The sequence below is a fragment of the Rousettus aegyptiacus genome, unplaced genomic scaffold (assembly GCF_014176215.1).
Source record: "Rousettus aegyptiacus isolate mRouAeg1 unplaced genomic scaffold, mRouAeg1.p scaffold_m13_p_11, whole genome shotgun sequence".
Taxonomy (NCBI): domain Eukaryota; kingdom Metazoa; phylum Chordata; class Mammalia; order Chiroptera; family Pteropodidae; genus Rousettus; species Rousettus aegyptiacus.
Window position 1 is genome coordinate 76449790 of NW_023416286.1, and position 25979 is coordinate 76475768.

The 25979-nt window shown below is 35.7% G+C and overlaps 1 protein-coding gene across 2 annotated transcripts in view; it reads left to right on the forward strand.

Annotated features, from left to right (window-relative positions):
* Window positions 1-356: 356 nt before the first annotated feature.
* Window positions 357-25979, forward strand: part of DACH1 (dachshund family transcription factor 1) — a 383562-nt gene continuing 357939 nt past the window's right edge. For both annotated transcript variants that reach the window (XM_016133395.2, XM_036228905.1), the window contains exon 1: window positions 357-1843. In XM_016133395.2, coding sequence (XP_015988881.2) covers window positions 966-1843 — 878 coding nt within the window. In that variant the 5' untranslated portion in view covers window positions 357-965. The remainder of the gene's footprint in view (window positions 1844-25979) is intronic.

A 25979-nucleotide genomic window follows, 5' to 3' on the forward strand; every position in this document is an offset into this window, starting at 1 on the left:
ATAATCATGAAGTGAGGGGATGTGTTTTCATGTACATCTCATTGCAAAAATGAGCAGAGATGTATATTCTAAATCCTGAAGGACAGCTCCAAGCGCTCCAGCTCCTCTTTAAGTTGGCAGGCGGTTGCTTAGTAGGTTTTGGAAAACATTACGAGTCGTCGCGGAGGAAATGCAATATTAGACACGCAGTCTAACGGTAGCAGAAGAGAAGTAGATGATCTCTCCTTTTCCGATCGCCACTCCAGTGTCTCTGGCTTTTCCTCTCGGTCCCTCCCATAGTTTTTTTTTTTTTTTTTCCTCCTCCCCTCCTCCCCTCCTCCTTTTCTCGCTCTCTCTCTTTCCCTCGGTGCCTCGCGCTCTTGGAGTCTCTGCTCCGAGTTCCTGGTTGGATAATTTGGGTTAATACTAGTGAGTGAGGTTTTTGCGGCTTCAAAGGGTATTTCAAGTTTCCGGAGCTCCTCCCCTCTGCACCGTGTGACAACAACAACTCGTCCAGCCGGCAGCCTGCACTTTTCAGCTCATTTTCTCTCTGTCATTCCCCTCTCAATCTTTGATCAATGTACTTGCCAGGGAGAACCCAAGTCCTTCAAACCTCCTCCTTTTCACCTTCATCCTTAACTTTGTGCTAGAGCGGGACCCACACAACAGCCGACCCTCCCCGCCCCCGCCCTCACCCCCCCTTGAACCAGCCCCCGATCCCAGCCCCCGGAGAGGACTCGCATTTCGACTTGCGGGACACTTTTGTGCGTTTCTCTCCAGAGCGCCTCTCGCGCTCGCCCCTCCTGCGCTCGCTCTCTCTAACCCTCACCTCCTTTCCCCCCCTTCTCTCTTTCTCCTTCTCGTTCGCTCTTAGAGTTGTTGTTGCCCCGTAGCTCCTGCTCCCCCTTGTCCCCCTCACCCTCCTCGGGGTGTGTGGCAACTTTTCCCCCTCGCTGTCCTCCTCGGGTTCCCCCTTATATGTGACCATGGCGGTGCCGGCGGCTTTGATCCCTCCGACCCAGCTGGTACCCCCTCAACCCCCGATCTCCACGTCCGCGTCCTCCTCGGGCACCACCACGTCCACCTCCTCGGCGACCTCGTCTCCGGCTCCGTCCATCGGGCCCCCGGCGTCCTCAGGGCCAACTCTGTTCCGGCCGGAGTCCATCGCTTCGGCGGCGGCGGCGGCGGCGGCGGCCACAGTCACCTCCACCGGCGGCGGCGGCGGCGGCGGCAGCGGAGGTGGCGGCGGCGGCGGCGCGGGCAGCGGAGGCGGCGGCGGCGGCGGCGGTGGCGGCGGCGGCGGCAGCGGCAACCCCAGCCTGGCGGCCGCGAGCGGCGGCGGCAGCGGCTGCGGCGGCGGCGGCGGCGGCGGCGGCGGCATTAGCGCTGGCGGCGGCGTTGCCTCCAGCACCCCCATCAACGCGAGCGCGGGCAGCAGCAGCAGCAGCAGCAGTAGCAGCAGCAGCAGCAGCAGCAGCAGTAGCAGCAGCAGCAGCAGCAGCAGCTGCGGCCCCCTCCCCGGGAAACCCGTGTACTCGACCCCGTCCCCCGTGGAAAACACCCCCCAGAATAATGAGTGCAAAATGGTGGATCTGAGGGGGGCCAAAGTGGCTTCCTTCACGGTGGAGGGCTGCGAGCTGATCTGCCTGCCCCAGGCTTTCGACCTGTTTCTGAAGCACTTGGTGGGGGGCTTGCACACGGTCTACACCAAGCTGAAGCGGCTGGAGATCACGCCGGTGGTGTGCAACGTGGAGCAGGTTCGCATCCTGAGGGGACTGGGCGCCATCCAGCCCGGAGTGAACCGCTGCAAACTCATCTCCAGGAAGGACTTCGAGACCCTCTACAATGACTGCACCAACGCAAGGTAAAGAGTGGGGGGCGGCCTCCGCCCCGCGGGGTCCCTTCCCACGCGCCTCCTCGCCCTTCCCCTCGCTCCTCTCCCGGCGCCGCTCGCTCCGCGCGCCCCGGCGAACGCGGCCCCCTGCTCCCTGTGCTCGGGGCTCGCCAGCCGCTCCCGACCTGTGAAATTGGCACCTCATCCAGCCCAGATCGCGCTCTTCCGGCCAGGCCTGCCCCTGGCTCGCCGGCCCGCGGGGGCTTGGCTAATGCTGGGGGACGCGAGGACCCCAAGTCCTCCCGCGCAGGGGGCGGGGAAGAGGAGGATGGTGCCTTTCTAGGAGCCACAGCCCCTTCCAGGGCCGCGCCAGCGTCTGGGGACCCCCCTCGGCGAGGCTGCCGGTGTGTTCGCTCCCTCGGACCCGGGTTCCACAGCGAGCCAAGGGTACCCACGGGGCTGGTCGGAGGAGGGAGGTCGCGACCCTGCCCCGCAGGGTTCGGAGGGCAAGAAAGACGAGCTCTGGGTGAGACGCCTGCGAGGTAGTCTCGGGAGCGGGCCACTTTGGGGTCGGGAAGTGAACGACCTCAGAGGCCGAAAGGCCCGGGGTCAGTCCCAAGGGACCCGCAGCGAGTTCAGCCCCAAAGCCCCGAGGGGAAGCCCGGCGAGGGGAGGGGTCTGTGTGTGCGCGCATGTGTGCGTGTGTCCGCGTGTGAGCGCGTGCGTGTGCAAAGTAGATAAAGGAGTACGTTTGCCCCGGGGCAGATGCGAGGGGACCAGCAGGTTTTCTTCTGTACGGGGAGGTGACCTGGTACCTGAGACTGGAAAGCTGAACTGGAGAGGTGTGCATGGAAGACCACAGCTCTCTTGCGCGCGCTCGCACTTTATCTCTCCAAACTGTTTTCTTTCTTTTCCTTTCCTTTTTTCTTTTTTAAGGTTAGTAGCTCACGCAATGAGCAGGTACAGGCTTTGCACTGGATGCTCTTTGGATCTGAATGCAGTAGCTGTGAGGTGGCTTCCCCATCCCGGCAAAGCGCGCAAACCCTGGCGGCCAAGGGACCGGGAGCCCAGCCAGACCAGTTTTATGCTAATGAACGCTCACTGGGGGAGGACCTACCGAGAGGGGGCGGGAGTGGGGTAACTTGTCAGTTTCGGGGCAGAAATGGTCATTTCACCCTTTTTCACAGTTCCGCCTTGTGCCTACCGTTCGCTGTAGAGGGAAAAGTTCAGTTGTCGGAAGAAAGCGAATAGGGAAAGTTGAAGACAAGAAGCTCTAGCGTGGGAACTGCGCGCAAAATTTGCGCGGTGCGCGGAGACTTAGGTACCCTCCCTATAAGTTTAAAGACCCGGCGAAGTTTTACTCGTTCAGAGTCCCTGCCCCTAATAGCTAAGGAAACTGAGGTGGGAAGGAGAGAGGGGTAGGACGAGACCAGAAAGAAATCAGGGTGAACAAGCCTCTAGCTATGTTTTCCTCCGAAGAAGACTCCTGGCTAGTGTCCTGAGAAGGGTACAAGGCGAAAAGACTCGAACTCCGACCCAGCACATGTCCTGTCCTGCCGAGCCAGAAACTTTTCCGTGTTTATTTGCCATTCTTTGCAAGGGGCAATGGGTGTGTCTCTGGGTTTTGAACCTTCGTTTCTACTATTTTGGGGGGAATGCTGAGAGAGCGTGTGTGTGTGTGTGTGTGTGTGTGTGTGTGTGTGTGTGTGTGTGTACGCGTGCGCGTGCCCAAGGTAGCAATAAAGATTGGACAGGTAGTAGTAAAGATTGAGGAGGAATCTTGATTATTAAAAGTCATTTACGGTGATAGTTGGAATCCTTGGACATGTAGAAGATAAAATATTTACCGAAAGATAAAACTATTCGAATCAGGGCAGAAAATTGTTACGGCGTTGTTATGAAAAATGCTAGTTAAAATTTGAAGCCAGTTCAGATAGGATTGTTATAAAATTGTCTCTATCCCGTAGAGACAATTGGTGAAGCGCTACTGTTTTTATTTTTAGTAATCAAAGCACTCTGCTCTCGAATCCTCTTTGTGTGTTTCTTACAGCACACACTGTACTAGATAAATAATGACCATTTCACATTAACAAAATTTTTGCAAGAGAAAACTTCCTTCAAATGACTGCAACATTATAATCAATTCGAAATAGGTAGTGTTAACATCTCTTACAATTATTCCCTTGTTTCTTTTTTCCCCTGAAATTTTTGCTTAGACTTTGAAATTGAAGTCCTCTCCATATGATCAGAGGATATTCTTCAAGTTATTGGCAACATTTTTTAAATAGTTTCCCCCCCCCCCCCCATGAGGTTAACAATAATAGCTCTGGAGTTTAAACTTTTAGAAACAGAATAAGTTAAATCCTGTAAACTGTTTATCTCTTCAAAAAATGTATCAATTTTCTATATTTCAGTTACCTGGCCTTTAAAATTAAATGCGTTATTCTAAAACTCTATTTCAGGTTATTTTAAGTTAAACATGGTAAGTTTGTTGATTTGCTTTTGTGTTTTGATCTTTATCAACTATAGGACTTGCTCAAACTCTAATACATGCAAGCACAGCAGTTGTTGACCTTAGAAGATGTGTAGCTGCCTATTCCTATCTAGGTTTTCCTGACTCTGCCAGTGACTAAGAAAATAGAAAACTTATAATTGAACTCCTTTTCACCAAAATATACTATTTGCAGTGTACTGCATTAATATTTTATATGATAAATGCAAGTGTTACTGTCTTATTTCTTAAATTTGAAAGCAATACCTAAAATATTTAGCATCTTAAATTTACAAAACTAAAATTACTTTTTTCATTCTAGTCTAATTTATGCCTTCGCTATTCAGATCTTTTTTTTTTTATGCACCTATACATATTGATTTCTTTCATTCTGGTTTCTTTCTCCTCCGGGTACTTAAGAAACTATCTAAAGGAATAATTTATGCAGAGGATAAGAGAAAATGCAAAAGGACAAACTATAAAACAATATATACAGTGTGCGAGAAACATCAAATCTTAGCACTCTCAGCTTTTTATAGAACCTATATCTAATTATGTCTCTTAATAGCATTTAGATGCCAGGGAATCTGAAGAACCAAAATGATGTTACGGGAGGGGGAAAAAAAGGTTCATAAACTTGCTCAAAGTGACTCAGTAAGTTAGTAACAAACCTTAGAGTGGATTTAATTTCCTTGGGGCTATTGCATCAGTATGCTGTCTATGAAAACTAGAATAAATTCTGAAGCCATCTGTCATTACCACAAGGAGATGAAACAGACTACCACCTGCTTGAAAGTAAAGCTAAAAGTAAAGGTCTCAATACATGAAAGAAAATGTAGGAAAATGTATTTAAAAGCTGTCAAAAGACAAAGTCTGACCTTGATTACCTTCCTTCAGTTATTATTTTTAAACTAAACATTAGTTGCATGAACTTGGCTATTGCAACAGAGGTCACTTAATTAACTGGTAACCATTAAACAACAACAGAAAAAGAAAAGTAATTATGTAGATGGTCAAGTCTCGGTATGAGTCAATCTCTTGTTTGTAGATTTGGGCGAGGATACAATTTTCTGTGAATTCAGGTAATAAAAAGGGACTTTTATTTTATCCGAAATGCTTATTTTTTGAGTATTGCCAGAAGATGATTTTGTCTCAGGATCTTTCAAATCAGATTGTGATTTGAGTACTGTGTAGCCCTAGATTTGTTAAGTTTTTAACTTCAATGGATTTCACTTATTTTTATCACACATTTTATATGCATATACATATATTTACAGACAGTACTTGTTTGTCTTAAAAGTTAATACCATCCGTAGACAGCAAATTGAAAGACTTCACAAGTCTTTTTTATTCAGTGGCAATATATGGATGCAATTTTAGTATAAGAAGTATAAAATATTTTCCAATTCTTGGCTCGATTTTTTAAAAACCAGCCAAGAGTTTTAATAAAGATGGCACACTGAATCAGCCTCTCTTTATTTAACATTTCCCCCATTGCATGTTTTTCAGTGGTAAGACTTATGAACTTATGCATCAACATAAAAAGTTTCAACACAAATACAGATTCACTTCTAACAGATAATTATGATAGTTGGCACAGAGAAATTAAAAAAAAGATACTTCAAATGAAGAGAGACTGTGCTTTTGAAGTTTTTGTATTACAGGAGATTAATAGTTTCTATAAAGTCTAATGTTTCATTTTATACCATTTCAAAAAGAATACGGCATAATTAGAAGACTAAGGCCTAAATATAAAAGTTTAAGTCTGGTTCCACCACTTATTTCTGTATACTTTAAAAATCTTAAGAAATTATGGTTTAATAACTAATATAGAAATACAATCTGAGAATATTGTAACCTAAGATTTACCTTGTTTAATCAAATTATATTGCAAAATACAAATTCTTGAGTTATTTGGATAATATCTTTCAAACCTGTTGTTCTTGGAGTTAGTCGTTGATAATGTTATAATCATTATTGTAAAAAGTGCACATGGTTTTGAGGATGGTTTACTTTCTGAACTCCACAGATTATTAGTTAATGCTCTGAGAAAATGTGATTTGCACATGGAATATTTTGTGAAGCTTCAAATATTTACGTAGACTAAACTACAAAGCAAGTTTTTTTTTTTTTCAGAGTTCCCCTACAGAATTTTCGTATTTGCATTTAATACACAGTTTTTCACTCTTAATTTATTAGTCCAAATCAGCTACTGTTTTGTGTTAATCTGCTATATTTCACAGAAGTTGCATATAAACGATTGAGACCAATGTTAGCCACTCTGGTTTTGCCTCACTACTTCCCCCGACCTCCTGAGATGTGACACCCCAAATTGATTAAAGTCTTGGCTGGTTTCGAGCATAAATCACTCTTCTCTTTGGTGATTTACCATGTGTGATTCACCAGCATGCGAAAACATAATATGCTTTATTGTTTCTCATTTGTTGTTTTGTTTTTGGAATGTAAGCAGTATTTGTAAATTAGCTTAATGTGTAACCAAGTAGTTGTTATTTTAGTAACAATTTGTGATTTGACTATCAATTAGTATTATTTTCTTTCCAAGTTACTTTACTAAATTGTATCATACAATTGCCTTTGTTAACCAAGTAAAATAATCATTTAAATTGCATTGTATTTGCAATGTAGAACACACATATAGTAAGAAATGAAACTCACAGGTTGTAAATGGTCTACTTTGAATTTTTTGACTGAAGAAATTCATTTGAAGTTTGCCTTCTAAATAGGTACAGGTGAGTCTTCTAGAGTTCACTAAACATTTTGATTTTAAGATTTTCATTAGTCAGTTCTCTAAAAAAGTTAAACTCTGCCTGAATTTATCTTTCAAGAATTTTATTTTTAGATTGTTCACCAGAAAAAAAAAAAATCAGACCAAGCTACATACCTCTGGAATGACAAAATGTAAAAAAAAAATGATATTGTTTGGGTATTTAAAAATGTAATTAAGCTAAAATTTTATCATTTTATGTTTGAATTGTTATAAGAATAGAATAATCTTAGTGTGTGCCAGTATGTGCCATTTTCTTAACTACCGAGTTACTCTATGTATACACACACACACACACACATACACACGTATGTATGCATACATATACATTTTTATCTAAATGCTGCAGCATAAAAATTCTGGCTGAGAATACCTTAAAATACATTTATATTTATATTTCAGGCTTTCAGGCTGCATTAAGGAGCCTTTTCCATTATATTTGTTATGTTGAATAACATTTATTTTTGATGAAGAAAATCTTGAATTAAAAGCCCATCTAATAAAGTCCAGATAAATGTAGTACTAAAGGTTCTACTCTGGACAGATACGTGTGTCTCAGGCATGGCAGAGGCTCTGTGAGTCTACATTATGCTCAAATTCCTTTACTTCCCTTCTCAATTTGTCAGAAACATTTTTAGTCAAAAGTAGATTTTTTGCTACAGTAGCTGTCTTTTAAAATAACTTTTAATTGCTAATATTTGCTTTTTAGTATACATCACAGTGTAGAAATGACTTTATTAGAATAGTTTAGTAAGTATACTAAATTATTTATTTGGAAAACAAGAACACCAAAGATAGTATATTTATGTTTGATCCAGCGATTAGTTATTATTATATTAATTGGTGGATCACTTTATTGTGATGCACCCACTTACTTTGAGAAAGTTCTGAGAATATTTTTAAGAGTGTCTATTACAGTTCATGACAAACTTTATATTAAAGTGTGTGCATAACTATGAACAGAATTTTCTGTCTGGAATAAATTAGAAAATTAGGCAATCAAAGAAATCTCATTGTTTTTCAAATTAATGATGTAGTTAAAATCAGTGGAATGAAATAGTAGATTAACGTCATATAGTATGCAATACAGTCATATGTAGAGAACAAGCCATATCAACACTTGATCCAAAATCAGGAATCTTGAACCAGGTATATTTAAAATTTCTTGTGTATTCTGACTTGTGTTTACTTTATAATATAAAAGGATTCTAATTCATTCATCCATCAAAAATATTCATATGTAGATTTTAAAAAACTGGATATTGAAATGGCCAATGGCTGAATTTTGTTAAAGGCGTGGCACTATTGCTTTCTGATTCAGATTAGGTTGGATGTGATCCAGGGTATCAAGCTGGGATTCTTTTACACATTTTAATGTACGTGACTTGGTGAAAGTTGTCAAAGACAACTTACTAAACTGAAAAACTCACTGCCATTACTTAATTGGACTCATATTTTTGTTCTTATAAAGTATCTTGAAATGTCTAAAATTATGCAACATGCTGAATAGCCAGTTGCTTTATAAAAAGTTTTAGAAAGTAATAATTGAAAAACTGAAAATTGCTTAACTGAAGCATCTAAAACATAGTGTATAAAATGAATACAATACCTGGAGTATATTGTGTATTTCTAGTGGGAAGCCAAAATTATTTACTGTAATTCAAAGACTATAAATTTAACTGTAACTAGGTATATAATAATCCTGCAGTGGATTTTGAAGGTAGTATATATGTTTGACAAAAAAAAATTGAATATGCTTTTCTAGCATGATTTTCATAAAGCAATATTGACATAAGCAATAAAGTAGATTAGATACTTCTGGTTAGTAACATTTAAGAATTGAAGGATGATTTCTTTTCCTTAAAGTAAATGAATGAGAATGTAAACAAATATTAAAAAGTCACAGTGTAATATCTTTGATTTTATATGGTATCGAATGTTTCTAAATAATTAGGTTACCCTTCTACTCACAACAGGGAAAACAGGACTTTTCTTTAAGGACAAAAAATCTATCAGGAAAGAAATAGTACTAGTTGAAAAGGAATTATTTTATGAAGGCACTTAGAAGTTTTTGTAGTAAACACCTGCTAATTCAGTTTAAGTGATACTGGTTATTTCTTAAGCAAAGGCAATGAAAGTAAATCTCTAGATTATGTTAAGAAATACTTTATTATATTCACATATCAAAAGATGAAGCATTTGTTAAAATCTTCAACTGAATATATTGTAGAATTTTATTAATAGCAACAGTAAATGTCTTTATTTCGAAGACATTTTGTTTAGGTTTGAAGAAAAACAAATCTCTGAAGACATAAAAAACCATCGAACCCATCACAGCTCTGCTAAAATATACTGATATATTCAACAACATTAATTTCTATTTCACATTTAAAATATGTGATTTTTCTTCAGCTTTTTCTTGGAAATGATTCTTATTTCTAGTTTCTAGTTTAATAATATCTTTGGATTTTGAATGTATAACTTGGAGCACTTTAAATTATCACATCTTAAATACTAGGATGGATGTTCTTGTGTGTGCAACAAGTGTAAAATATTTATCAGTGTTTAGCGATCTGTCTGGTGGATAGTTTTGTTTATATTAATCTTAGCCCATTTGTAGTCTATGGATTAATATTTAAATAATTAAAATATTGTTTAAAATGGCTTTATATATGTATACGTGTGTGTACACACATACGCTCACACTCACAGAGAGGCTTATAGGACCTATGGCTGGCTGGCTGTAGGCAAATAACTTACCAATAAAATTGGCTTTAATTTCACTTTCTATAATTTTTGAAATATAAAATAACATATAAATCAGATTTTATTCTACTAAATGACAATGGGAAATTGTTTGAAATTAATTTTAATCTAAATGTTTTAAAATATAATTATACAATGTTATATGGTTAGTAGGACAGTGATTTAAAACTTTTCTTAATTTTTCTAGACTTTTATTTTTACGATAATGAAAATGTACTTTTAATTCTTTATGAAAAATACTCATATCTGGAAATTATTTATTTGCGTGAAGTAGATATTGAACTATTAGGTCCTGGAATCTCTACGTTATCGAATGGCAGTTAATGTGCTTGATGTCATTGCGCCGTTTCTTTTACTGGTTTATTTCATTGCTGCTTGCACTTTAGAGCAAGCGTATCTTTTAAAATCAGTGGCTAAATGATAGGAAAACAATTCCATAACCTAAAAAAAAAATGACTGCTCTTCTAAAAGCTTCGCCATCAATGAGATGAGTTGGGAATGAGGTCAACGGGTTAATCTGCAGGTCTACATAAGGAGATGTGTATTACCACTTCTTGTAGTGGACTGTAATTGTCTTTGAAAACACCTGATAGAGGTCCAGTTAAATTGAAATCAATTACTTTCTCAATCATTCTATGGCATTTGTCAAGTCATTACATCATTGGTAAAAGTGCAAGCATGCATGCATATTTTTGCAAAGTGGAAAGAAGCTTATAAAATAGTTACTACTTAAAAGATTTTGCTGCATCTAAAGGTTGTAGGATAAAAGAAAAACTTGTGTATAATAAATGTAAAATGACATTTGTTAAGTTCATCTTTGTATTTAGTTATTTAAGTAAAATGAAGCATATTTCACATTACTTTTTACATCATCTGCTGTGCATATATTTTAAAAAGAAAATATAAGTAACTAAAAATGGTTTTAAAATATTTTATGACTTGTGAGCTCTGACACCTTTATTCTTACCCTCTAAGAACCCTCTGACAAGTGCATGTTATAATCAAAGATGAATATATGTCTGCTGTTCACTGATTTTTTTTTTCTTCACACCATTGACAGTACATGCAGATTTGAACTTGTACCAGAACAGCGCTTCCATGCTTCAAATTGCCAAAGCACCCCCAGGGATAAAAACTTGACCTGCTTTTATGAAACCATAGAATTACATTTATACAAGTTACCTCATGGGAAAGGAATGAACTGATCCCAATTCAAACCTTAATATTAGAACCTCTGGGTCAAATCTGATTTTTCTTTTTGTTAACACCTGTTTGGCTACCAAATTTTGCAAGTAGGTATTCTTAGGACCATTAAAAAATATTCACGAGTGACATTTCACAGACCAAGGTGCCATCAAAGTTTTGCAGCTCTTTAAGTTTTCACATGTTTAAGATGTTACTTTTTAAAACAAAATTACCTTTTACATATACATCCTAGATGTAAAGAGTTTAAACATAAACTTGTTTAATTGGACATAAAAGCATTGAATTTGTACTTTTTAAAATATTAATTTATCTCCCATGAAGAGTCAGCTCAAATAAGGGAAGAAACTTTTTTTAAAGAGTTGTTCCTGTGATAACTTTTCAGAAAAAGGATTTTTTATATGAATATGTTTATTTTTTTTTCTTTAAACATTTTAGATGTTATATTTCTTATTTTATTTTTAGTTGGACCACCTGAAGTGGTTTCCAGAATGATTTCCTTTTGCCACTAATAGTAACACATGAAGGTGGTCATTGGTAACTTAGATTCATAAAAGCTATTTTTATTTTAGATGGATTTACTTTAGTTATGTGGGCTGGGCCTAAGTTGGAAAACTGAAGTTAATCATACCTACAAAATAAAGAGCAGTTTATATATATATTAATGTGCTTAATTTCTGGAATATCAAAATGCTATATCATACATATATATATTCATATATATATATGAATGTGTAGGGTTATAATACCTTTTTGTTTATAACCGATGGTTTTAAATGATTACCATTAGGTAACAGGACCTACTTCTCCATATAAAATGACTTGCTTTGAATCTTATACATATAAAAGCACTTTATAAATGGTAAAGCCACACACATACATATTTACTCCCACTTAAATGTGTGCTGTTACAATTATGACTGTTAAATAATTTCATAATTGGATTTTAGAATTGAGGTTGAGTTCCTTTCCCAATTAAATATTTAAAATTTCAAAGATCTTTCATTTCTTTTTTCCACTTAACGTCGATAAAACCATTTGGATAATTGGTTATTTTCCTACAAGAACCAAACATAAAAATTTCTAACAAGTATGTTCATAACAAATCAATTTTGAAGTAGAGGAAAAACAGTGAAATTTTCAATGAACAGTATACTACTTTCCTTATTATCATAAGTTGTGATCATCGAGGAGAAAATATTTAGAGTTTTAAATATGTCGTTTATTCTTTTTCATTGGGTGTTGTATGGCAAAAACAAACAAACTTACTTTCACTATAAGCTAATGTTTTCCTGCCTTGCCTTGACACATCATTTGAATGAAACTCAAAAATTAAATGAATTATTTGGATGTTTACAAAGATCACTTTCAGCATGTTTATAAAATATCAACATTCGATTAAATATTTTATTTAATTTGAAAGTTTGCCTCAACTAGTTGCATGGGGATCTAAATGACTATTGCTCTTCATTTTCTCTGACTGTGATGAAGGAAGGAAAGGAGATCACATGACTCAACCACATTATGCTGTTCTTAAACAGAATCTAGTTCAGGAAAGGCAACCTATTTTGACTTTTGTAATGGTGATAATATGAAGTTTCTATGACCTTTTTTGTTTTCCAGTGGCACTTTGCAGCTCTGTTTCTAACAATGATTGATGGTATACCACATGAACTGAAAAAAAAAAAAAAAAACCTTAAAAAATCTATAAAATGCACAAGAGGAGAAATAGAGCTTTTATGTTTTAGGTGATTCTGTTTAAGTAGAGTAATCCTTAACATCACACAGAATTCTATATCATACTTAATATAAGAAGCCTTCAGACACCAAATTAAATTTTAGCTTCTTAAATATCTTTATCATTTAAATTATCCTCATGATAATCTTTCTTCTTTTTTTTTTTTCTTTTGGTAGAAACTGTGGTGAAAATAGAAACACTTTGTCATGAATTCACCTATAAACATTTAGCCAAAAAGAGAACAAACTGGGTTTTTGAGCTGTTGATATTTAGATTGGATCCCCGAAACTCAACAGTGTGACAATATAATTTAATTTTATTAAGGTATTTTATTTCAAGTTTAGGGGAAAAAAATAAAAATGTTATATTTGATCTGGAGTAAACTTTTTTGCTCTTTCTTTTGGGTGTGGGTTAAATAAGGACCCGTGACAGGGATGCTGTTTGTTTTTCACAAAAGTTGTTTGTGATTTCAGGTACTCTTGGGAAATCTCTTGATCAGATTCACATCTGTTCCTGTCAAAGTGGGTGCTAAGATACCGGTCACCCAGCAACCATGTCCAAGAGGGAATTGGGCCGATAATAACTTCAAAAAGGAATGACAGATGCTAGATTAGGATGAAAGACAAAACGCATGAAAAATGAGCTTGTTAGAATCAAAAATTTGTTCAAGCACCTTTATGCAAATTAAGTGAATATTGAATATTTGCATGCAGTAATTTCTACTTTTTCATTTGATTGAAAAGAATAGTACATTTAAACTCACAAATGTGACTTCTTTCTTTTGTACTAATCAACATACAAAGCTGAATCTCATTTTAAAAAATCAGATTAGCCACCTGGGTTCTTATATCTCTACTAAATATGTTACAATGTATTTCTTATAACAATGGTACTCTTTGGGACAACTTGGTTTATCTAATTTTTTTCATAATAAACAGTCTCATGTGGATTAAGATTATTTTAGATGAATATAAATCTATTTCTTGAGAAAGCATTTCAAAAGTAACCTTATCCTATTGTCCTTGAAATTGGTTAATGTACATTAATAAAAGATCACTCAAGATGAGTTCACACCAAAAGCACAGGCTTCTCATTGACTGGTTAAATAACAGTGCATTAAAGTAAAGCAGGGTGGTACACCCGAAATGAAAGTAAACAGAAAGATCTCTTCAAAATTTAAGATGCTTTTTGATACATTTCTAGTTTTTCTATTTAATAGTTCACATACTAATCAGAATTTAGAAGGGCCTGATAAAATGTAGTGATTGAGAAGAGGTTTCTGAGTCTTGGTTTAGCAATGTCTAATGTGGTCACGTAGAGAAATTGATTTTCTTCAGAAATTAATTAATTTTTCATATCGCCCTAAGCTGCAGTTAAAAAGAGTGCATACTTGTCTGTTTTTTCCAGAAATATTGCCTAATCATATTAATACCATTGCCCCAAGGATGAAAAGATAATTGTACAAATGCATTTGGAAATATGTATCACTGAGTATTTATGATTAAATTATGCAAATGACCCAGCTCTCATCCTTTCCAGACCCAGATTGTCTAATTAGGATTGATATGCTGAATGGATGTTCCAGAATTTGAATACAAGCATGTCCAAAGAGCAGAAAATTGGAAATGACAAGGCTGAAACCCAAAGAAAAGTGTCTTTGGTTTCTATACTTTGTTAATGTGCTGTTAGCAGTTGAGAGTTTTTCTGTCCCTTTGGCTATTTTGTGACTCAGATGTCCTTATTGGAAACAAGTATGCAAAATGACTTGAACTTTAGCAAATATCATTTCATTTCTATTTGGTGCTTATTTAAAAATAATAATCCCCTGGTCATTCAAAGAGAATTTCACTATTAAGTTGCTTCCCACAATGTAAACTTACCCTTAATTGACTTTTATTTTGAGATCCTCAGAGCTGGCATTACAGCTTTATTTCAAGACTAGCTCTCCAAATTTAGTGCTATACTGATGCAGTATTTTCTAAGGCTGTACTTTCTTGACTCTATAGTTCATTCATTTATTCATCCATTCATTTGCTTAAATACCTCTCTCCTTATATTTGGAGAAACTGTTTAAGTAACAATTCTGATTAAGAAAAAAAGAAGCACCACTTTACATGTAACAATGTTTGAATTTGAGGTCCTCAGCAGGCTTTCTCCCTCACTGATTACACTCATTTATCTTAGGTGGAGGGGAGGTAGTGAGGAGCTAGGAAGGGATTGAACTGTCGGGACTCCAGCCTTTGTTAAGCAGCGGGCAGTCACTGCCTCTGAACTCGCCTGGCTCCTGCTTTCCATCTGCAGGATGATGGATTGCTATGTTTAATACATTTCAGCTTTTGTCTGTCATAGTGTGGACAGACAGTACTATCAGTGATTTCAACAGTGATTAGGCAACCATTTCAAACCACTTCTATTGGTCAGACAGCTTCCAGGAATGTCGGATGGAACATTCTCATTGGCACTCTTGCCATGTAAATGTGGAGTTTAACTAGGAAGAGACTGTACACGCACTGTTTAAACCAATGCAGAAGCCCACCGAGAGCTTTACTAGGCTATGTTTCCACTTCAGAACAAAATTACATGAGACAGTATTATAAGAACATTTTGGGTCTTAAACTCAAATATTCATCCCGAGTGGTCCCATGTTAAGATAAATTTGCATTCTTTAAATAGTAACAGTATCTGCTTAATGGCAGGATCATATTCCACAGACTATGATGTCAGTTGTTGCTATCCTCACCAATATTGAGCTGTTTAGCTATATTGGGAAGACGGAAAGTGAGGGCGATGTTAAAGCAACAAGACGTGACATGGCAGGTGCTTTGCTGGGATTTGCTGAGCTGTGGGGGCTTTGTGGTTCACGAGTCCAACGAATGAATGATTCAACAACCAGGAAGCCACTATGTACCAGCTCAATATTTTCCCTGGAGTGTCTTATTTTATCTATAAATTGGTGCTAAGAAAATATAATTAACTAAAAGAAGAGATTCTTTTAAGCCATTAATGACACAAGCAAAGTTTCACTTGGAAAATTGGACTTATATATAAATAAATTGAATTTTACTAATTCTGATATAATGTACCAAATGTAATGTAAATTATAACGTAAGTTTTAAAATGTATCGTAATCATGGAGTTTTAAATCACTTAATAGGTAACTATCAGAACCCTAATGCAGGCAAAGTTTTGTAACAAAAATCTAAAGCAGAAGAAGCTACTTGCTTTCGACTAATTTATAGAGAAGATTAAACAAAAGGTTAATAGGCAACAAAAATCCAGTAACTCCAGATCCCAAATTATGTTTTCTTTTCCTAGTCTGGTTCTTACATTGCAAAATTTTCACCTGAGATCCTATCAGTAAAGGTTTTTGGTTCTGAATATACGATTACAAACACACACACACACACACACACACACACACACACACACACATCACATCACAAATACACCCACATTGTATTTCTTTTGAACCAGTTCAATAGTTAAACTTGGCATTTTGGCATTGCTGATTTAGAAAGGACAGGTGGTGCTGTGCCTCCTGGGAGAGTTATAAAAACATTCATATATTTTGCAGATTATCTTGTTCTTTGTTATATTTTAAGGCTTGTCTTATTGAAATGGTGTTCAGCTTAAAAAATGTGCATTCATTCAGCATATTCTAAAGGAATCATTTGTCATAGTAAATCAAAAGTATACCTCACATATACTTTTGAACAGAAATGACATAACTGGGCTTAAGAAAATCTGGATTTTTAAATCAAAACTATTTATATAGCACATATATAGTGAAATAATGTACTAATGTTCAACATTTTTATACCACATAATCATTCTATTGTGTGGTTGTCAAATCTTTAGACATAGAATATTACATATTCATTTATTGCCTCCATAGCATAGGTAGGAGGCAGGCAGGGAAGTGGCAGAGTGTTTATTCTTTTAGAGAAGGTGAAGGTACAGGGGCGGCTATGAGCAGGTCACATCCCCTGAAATCACTGTGATGTGCAGAATTTCTATCTGAATCAAAGGGAAATGCATGTTGAAGCTAGTAGGCAAAGGTTCCTGGCTTTTGGCTCTCAGCAGCAGATTCAATGGAAAGAAGAGGAGGTGTTGAGTAAATACTACCTTCTAAAGTAGAACTATCACATGGAATGGCTTACCTTACTCTACTACTTTCCTTCTTTTAACTATTTGTTAATAAATTTTAAGGAGGCAATTAATAATTGATAGAAACTTAGGATAAAGGACCTGGCTGAGAGATAGTCCTTAAAAAGAGAAAAGAAATTATATTGTATAAGAATTATAGACATTTCTCCCCCCCTCCAAAATTTTAGAAAATATAAGTAGTTAATTCGAATGCCTGTTTTGCCCATTGGTAAATTGTTTGCATTATTCAGAATTGGATTTTGTGTAACATTGGGAGTGTAAATGTGTGTGAGTGTGAGCGCATGAGTCTACATGTACAATGTAGGTTGCCAACCCTTGTTACACACATTATTGGTCTTATGTTTAGTTAAACACCATAATTACAAAGTAATACAAGTCATTTGTCTTTCTGTGGTTAAATAAAAAAAAAAAATGAGTGAGTTTCTCATGAAGCTAAATGAATGAGTTTTGTTGTCTAGAAATGTTTCGGAGCGAAAGAATATTAGAATCCCTTTTAATCTACCCTATCTCTCTCTAGCCACAGTGTGAGTCCATTGGCTTCTGTATGTGTGCACAACACCTCTGGTCTTAGCATCCAGCTATTACTGTTTGGTAGATCCACAGATTGGGAGAAATAAGGAGTCAGGTCAGCAGGTTCAACTTATTTCTCAGTAGCTTCCTATAATGATTCCACCTCTAATGAGGTGAATTACTACTGCATGAAAAAGGAGAAAAAAGGGTTTTGGCCATCTTAGCTAATAAATCACATTGACTGCATGGCTGATCAGATCAATTGTGCATAAATCAGTGCCTTAAAGAGTCTTAAACTAAGATTCTACCAAAGACCAATCGATCCACCAGCTTGTTTAAAGGCATGGTCTCTTGCCCATAGCGAACTGAACAGGAGTCCACAATATTGAGATTGTTAATATGCTGTCAAATGTTGAAATGAATGTTTTCAGACCTCAGAGACTTGGCTGTGATGAGTAAAACAGTTGTGACCATGTCAAGTCAACTGATATATTTTTGTCTTCTAGTTCACTTTTGTTAGATTAGTAAGAAAATTTAATTCTCAATACATATAAAAAAACCCATCAGTTTTGAAAGCTTTATTTACAAGTGTAATTTTGGGAAATTATTTCCCAAAAATATTATGTTATTTCAAAAAAAATTGTCATGACTATCCAAGAGAAGTATTTCATTACCACAGTTTCTGTAGATTTGAAGTTTACTAATCTATAGACAACTTGGAATGATGAGAACCAGGAAACTTGACTTCAAGTTCTGACTGTATTAATTACTAAATGGGTGATGATGGATTAGTCAACTGGAATGTCTATATTCTCCAATGCAAAGTGGAGCTAATGAAGATAACTTCTCTATTTAAAAAGAAGGTTGTGAGGATAGGAATGTGATAATAGTTACTTGAAAACACTTCACAAATAGCGAGGTGCTTTTCAAGAGTTGTTATCTGTTTAGAATTCTTAGTTACTTTTGAAAATTGAGATGAAAACTACATAAAATGTTATGTAAGTTTAAGGTGTACATTTATATACTTCAAAGCTGCTAGGAGACTAGATCCTAAATGTTCTCACTTGGTTAAGTTTTTGAAATCCTTTTACCAGGACAGCTTACAAAAACATAAAGAAAATCTATTTTGGTTCTTGCTATTACCTTTCACTTCTCTTTCTAAGGAGATGACAGTGAGATCATAACAATTAAAAAGAATTTGTGAATTCTGCAAAACTATACCTTTTGTAAATATAATATTTATTAAATTGTATTGGTATTACTTTTCAAAAATATTATAAGTAACTTATCACCACAGCATATGGAAAGGAAATACTTATTTTGTTTTGAAGAGACCGTCAAGGTCTGAACTAACTATGATTCAATTCTCAATGAAAGCATGAAATTGTATAGAAGTTCAAATGAGGTATTATTGAATTTTTTATTTCCCCTTAAGTTGACTAGAACATTCCATTATGGTTAAATCTTTAAAGATCTTCTTAAACTAAATACATAATTTATAATTATTCTCTAGTAAACATCTCAAACTCCCCAAAATGATTATTTTCTTCAGTCTCCTGTTTTGAAAATAAATTTAGGATAGGCATGCAAGCATCTTAACATTAGATTTGGTATCTGCCAATATTTTGTGAACTCATCAATATAATATAATGTTCCCTATTTCAGAATACGATTGTTCTGCCATTGTCTGTAGATTTATGACGATGTCTTGACATTTTTGTAAATTATGAAACACACATTGTTTCTTCCTTGTTATGTTGTGAAATTTAGTAGGTTGTTGAAATTGGATCTGATTGATTTTCTCCTTGGCATTTGTCTTCTAAAAGCATCTCATGTCTGAAATTCACCAGGAGGGGAAATCCAGGTGGATTTCTTTTGCTGCATTTTCTTTGATGTATCTAAAGTTTTGAAATATTCGTGATCTGCTGTTAATTGTTTTAAATGTAGCTATCGAGATGATAGCTGATACAAGATGTTCTGGCTATTTCTTGAACTCATCAATTAATTTTAAAACTTGAATGAATTTAATTTCTGGTGACTAACAATTATCTCTTTGGGATTATTATGGAGTATTATCTTGTATTTATTCTTGTTAAAACTATCAGGTACTTTCTGGCACAAAGGCGGTATAACTTATAAGTATAACTGACTCCTTATAAAAATTTTGTTAGTATATTATTGAATTATATTAAAATATTATTGCGAGAGTCTTATTTTTAGAGCATTTTATTTATGACCAAGAAGTTAAAACATGAATAGAAATACATATGTTTTAGATTTTTTAAATATCTAAAATAAAAATGAAAATAAAAGTATATTTCATATTAGTGCTTACATATGATATAAGGTGTCTTTATTTCCTGAACTTATCCCATGTTTTTGAAGTGTTTAGGCACAAATGCTTAAACTTTATGTATGTTCATACACACATAATTTTATAAGATTGATATTTTATATTTTTAAAATATTATTAATTAAGGTTTATCTATCAGATGAATTATGAAATGTAAATAAATGTACAATTTTGAATTACCAAACAATTTAAATTGAGTGACCATACCAAAAGTAAGAGTATATATATTTGCATTTGAAAACATCACCAGTGATAATAAGAATTATAGCTACTAATATTAGTGACTTTTAGTTGTTATGGATGAGTGTTTTTGATATGTTATAACTTTAACTCCCTGTAGTAGCCATAAGAGGTAGATTCTACCTGCTTTTAAAGAAAGATAAGGGCACTGAAAATTAGAGCAGTTAATTAACTTGCCCTTGGTTACACAATTAGTACATAAAACTAGAGGAAATAGAACTCATGAAATCTCATTCTACAACTTTTATTTCTTATATTCTCCCATTCAAAGAGTATTTGACTAATGACTCCAATCTAGATTTTAGTGTGAATATTATAAATTATTTGGAAATAATAATAATACAAATTTCTTAAAAATATTTAAGATATATTCTGTGTGTCTATAGCAATTTAGTAGTTTTATGGAAAAATTCAAAACTGTTTATAGTTCCAAGATTTTCCAAACCTTTTTTACATTAAAGCTATAGAGCGAGGTGGTTGTAATTTATTTCTTTATAAGAAATACATGTGACATTAAGTTTTATATCCATTAGCACTGTAGATTAATTTTCATTGTCTCTTTAACTCTGTTAGAGAAGACTATTGTATGCTCAACTAAGTAAAAAAGTATATTTTTACTCCCTTTTAATTCCTTAAATTTTGTTACTTTTTTTTTTTAAATTTAAGTTTATCATATAAGGTCAAATTTTGCTCATAAGATAAAGTTTGAAATAATCGTAGTGATAATTATTAAATATTCATGCTTTTAGATCAATGGTTATTGATGGGGAGAAAGTAATAGATAAGAGTAACTGGGTATAATCTATTGTAATTTCAGCCCTTTCCTGACAGATTCTAATTCGCCCTCCATGTCTGTTTTACTGTTCTACTTCAATACTATTATAATAGTTGGCCACTCCTATTACTGAGAGGTTACTGTTCTTTGTGGATATAAATAGGTCATTTTTAAAAGCTTAAAAACCACTTACCTGGACACATAATTGGGATTTAAGCATTATTTGTATACTAGATAAAGCCTATTATGGGCAGAGTTTGCAACAAAAACGTCCCATTTTTATACTGACAAGTAGCCATGGAAAGTTCTGGGTGGGTCTGTTTTCCTTCACATGTTGTTCTTTGAAATTAGCTTCATCATCTCATCTCAATTACCCACCTGGATACCTTCTTCCATCCAGGTATATCGCCATTCTTTCTTATGTCTTTAGATCTTTTCTTTTTCTTTTCTTCATGGCAGAACAGGTACTTTGATATTTAGTTATCCTCAGATACCATAGGAAGAACTTGTTATTTTTCAGATTGGCACATGCCTGTGACTTGCAAGTGCCTTGGTTGGGTAGGTGCATCACTTTGCTCATTTTCGTTTGTTTATTTTAATCAAGCATGGGAAATAATGTTTTTTTTTCACCAGGTAATTATTATGTGGGGAAAGCGATGGGACTCTTATTCCAGGATGTCTACAGTTGAGGTAAGGAGTTAACTGTGGTTGAGCAAAATATTTAGGTTTTTCTGTTAATGCTTAGTGTCTCAACAAAGGCTTACAATAGTGCTGTATTGCATAAATCAGAAACAAAAGGCTGTCATTTTTTACTAATTTCAGGAGAGAAGGTATGGAATTTATATATAATATTTCGCAACAATTCCTGTATTTTAAATGGTGGTTCGCTGAAGTATGTTAACTGTATGTCGAAAGATTGTCAATTCATAATCGAATATATAGATGGACGAATTACAGCATTTTTCCATTGCCACCCTCCTATCCTTGCCTTGGTTGCTCATCCAATATGATTTGAACTATTTACTCACAACCTACGTCATTTTGAACTTACAATATTATGTGAAATAAAGTTCTTAGAAAACCTCAAAGTATACCATAATCAATCAGCTTTAAATTCTATTAGTGTATGCTCTTGAGAGTCTCAAAACTTTATTTCTTCCTTTGTAAGTTTCAGTGCTAGGATTCAGGTGAGGATCTCTTTGGGAAAGACAAGGATGTGCTGAAGGAAGCAGAGACATTTCAATTCCTCTGGAGACCTCTGTCTTAAAAATCTGGCTTTCTCCTACAAAATTTGATGCTTTGTATTTATGACTTCCCCAGGGCAACAGTTGCACTGCTTTGCAAATAGTATGCTCATTTAAATGTTTGTAAGAAATAAGTGCACCAAGGTTGAGCAATGGGCAAAGATTACTGTAATCTTCATGATACACCTATCTTTCTAAATGACTTTAATACAATGTATGGTCCATGCACTTTTTCTTTGCTTTAGTATACTACTGCGTCAATGAGCACCGCATTGGGTCTTGCTATGTAGTATATTTGACCTGAACTTTTATCTTCACTTGTATGTGTCTAATAAAGATGAAAAACTTCTTGAAGAAAGGTAAATTTCATTGTGTTGTGCCAAATTTGGAATTTAGAGTGCTGTTATCTTTTGAAAAATAGAGTTATAGAAGCATCATTACTATACTTTAAATCACTTTCAGGATACATGGCCGTAAAAAAGAAGCCATTCTTATTTTTCATAGTGCAGGGGTTTTAGTATTGTAATGATAGATGCACTTCTAGTCCACTAATTGTGAAATGTTATTGAAAATTGAGATTCCCTATAAATTAGTTATATTTCACCTGAGCACTGATTTGTTAGCTGACGCTCCAACTAGAAACCGATAAATCTTCAACAAGACAGAAGAATAGATAGATACTTATTGGCTGGAAAATCATTTTTTAGTCTGATATTAGTTTTGGTGAGGAAACTATAGGAGAAATATTTTAAAATTTAACTTTGACTATTAAGCGAGTCCTTACGTGTCTGCCGTTTTTATCGTTTTTTTTTTTTGTTTTTTCTCGTCTCCACTAACAACTCCTCTACCATCTGATTTTCAACACTCCTTGGCATTCATGCTTTCTCCACTCCTCATCTTACACTTAACTATCAGTGTCCATTATAAAATTTGTACTACGGAATAGGTTTTTCCTATTCTTTTATCAGCATTAATTTTTTGTATTCTTACAGTCTGTACAGTATACTTGAGTACATTTCTTATCTCATTTAATCCTCATAATGGTCCCATCTTTATTTTGCAAAGAAGAGTACTGAGTTACAAAGTTAAATAAATCACCCATTATAGGTGATAGATCACACAATTATAGGCAAAGGAGATCAAAGAGGAGCTTACCCCAGAGACTCCGGCTCCAAATGACACTCGACTGCTACACTGGACTGTTACTCTCAGGAGACTTGCACAAACCTATCCGAGCTTCCATTTTCTCAACTGGCTGGTCAGAAAGCCTAACACCTAACCAACGAGATGAGAATTTAAGGAAAAGAGATTGGAAAAGTCAATGATGTAGAGATCGTAAACTATATAGAGGTGAGTGGGAATCCAAGAAATATCCTCTGCTACTTTCCTTTTCCCTGTTTTCCAGGTCGTATTTGTGAAAGAGAAGTCATGAATTAGTGTTTAGTCAATCAGCAGAGCAATCATGGTGTCTAGCTTCCTGCCACCAGTACTATAGTGACCTCAGAAAACTACAGATTGGTTTTCCTATTCCTGGACAGCCCAGTCCTGTTCAATAGCAATACTTGTTTGACTCCAATGTCACAAACAGATGTGTTTGTTTAAGTGAGACAAACACCATCAAAAGTAGACTTGAGGCTGGTAGCTGTAACTAAATTTAATTTTCACTTGCATTTCACAGTTTGTTCATGGTGAGAAGCGCTTCTATTCAAACATCCTTCTATTGGACAAAGAAAAATGGACATATCCACGTGTTGACCAAGAGCTTAAACTTTTGGGCTTTGCTAGAGATAAAATTAAATGAGGAATCCCTTCCTCTTTAGAAAACAGGTAGAGTTTCATTTTTAAAGTTCTATTTTGAGTTGCTGTACCATACATATAAATATAAAATTATTATAAATATGCTGCCAGAAATCTAGGAGGGAAATAGTACAACACATAAAAAGCAGGTTTAAAAGACAACAAATACATAAAATGGTTCAGTATTTACAGACTTTTTCTAGTTAAAATTTTGTTATTTCATGGCATTCACATATTTTGTGTGTCTGGAAATATTGTAACTATTTGGAAAATGAAGACCGTCTCTGAATATTACCCTTATAACCTTCTAATATATTGTAAAATGCTTCCTTGGGCTTGTCGAACAACTGTGCCACCATACTATAGTTAGGCTAAAAATTTTTTCGTGTCCTCCCTTAATTTTACACATCCTCTTTATCTTTTTAAGACAGAAAGAAAAGCGATAAACTCTTACTCCAAGTCCATAAATCACATCTTTCTTGAAATCCAAGCTTAAAGATGTGAACATGAAGAAAATTAAAATCCAATTTATCTGTTGAGATATTGGTGTGGCCTTTAGAATGTTACTGTGTTCTTCTTTTTATGTTTTATACCCTTGTTCTGTTTTCATTTTATCACTTTTTATTCATTTTGCATCTTTCATTGTGTTTTATCCTAATTTTGTAGTATTAGAAAAGGAATGAATTTAAGACTTCTGAAATTAAAGCAAAATAAACACACATACCTGTGCAAATGCCTAGATTGCTAAAGAAAGGGGAAAAAAAGGCCCATGCTCTTTTTCAAGGATTATAGTTTGGCCCAAATATATATTGGAATATATCTGTTAATCAGAAGTAGGAAATTAGGTTGCAAAGTTAGACACTAGCAAGTTCAGGAAGGGCCTTATGTGATATGATTAAGGACCTTGGACATCATATGGTAGATGATGAAAAATCGTCGGAAGGTATTTTTCTATTGAAAGAATCCTAATCGGAAGAATGATACAGTCAGATTTGTGTTTTGGGTGGGTGACTCTGTGACCCTCATACGGAAGAGGTAGTAGCATTTTAAACTAGAGATTATTACAATCTGGTTTGAAATAATTAAGGCTTTAGTTTAAGGCAGCAGTAGTGGGAATTGAGGAAAGAAAAAAGAAAGAAAAGATATTAAATTAAAAAGCACTTAGTGTGTTGTTTGGGGCAAGAAAAGTGAGTTGAGAGTAACTCTCTACTGCTTGATGACCCGTGTTGTCTGTCATAAGACCAAGAAGAGAAGGTTTGGTGAATATGAGTAATTCTATTTTGGAAGCTTTGAGTTCGAGATGCTTGTGAGTTATTCAGCTGATATCAGAAACATGTATCTGGGATTCAAATAAAAAATTAGGACAGGAGCCAGATATTGTGGTGTGAACTTTTGATATTGTGTGAAGTTTTGAAAGTTAGAAGCTGTGGGATGTGGTCATAAAATAATAAATGGGATTTTCAGGAAGATTTGATAATGTCTTTATGAATTGGTGATATTTTAATAATTTCTCTGCAATATTAAAAAAACTGCTTTTGTGTCTTCTAGTTCCAAACAACTTTTTGAAAACTATGTATCAACTTTTACAAGAAAAAATATTCTTAATTCACAGAGATCAAATATTGTTTTTTAATTATGAATTATTCAAACTTAAATGGAAGTCAAAGATAGATACTTGCAGAAAGCAGGTCTTTCTATGCTGCTGAGTCATGATTATGACTCTAAGAAATACCTTTATTGTGTTTGATTCTAAGCTTATGATAATAACCAGTGTCAAAAGATGAGAACATTTTGTACCAGAATTTGAAAAAACCATTGATTAAAAATGAAAGTTTTGTTAACAAGGTTTGGCTTAAGCTCTCAGCTGACCTTTTAGTAGGAAAGCTACTGCAAACCACAAAGGTAGGCCCCATGGAAGGCTGTGACAGATTCGGTGAATCTACGGGCTGACTCTTGGTGATTTAATTTAATGCTGGAAGGTGGGACAACTGTTAAAATCAACGTTAACAATTAGCAAAGCAAATGAATATCACGGTACAGTTTAAAAAAGTAAGAGATTGATCTTATGTAAGTCAATCTCAACATTAACAAATTAAA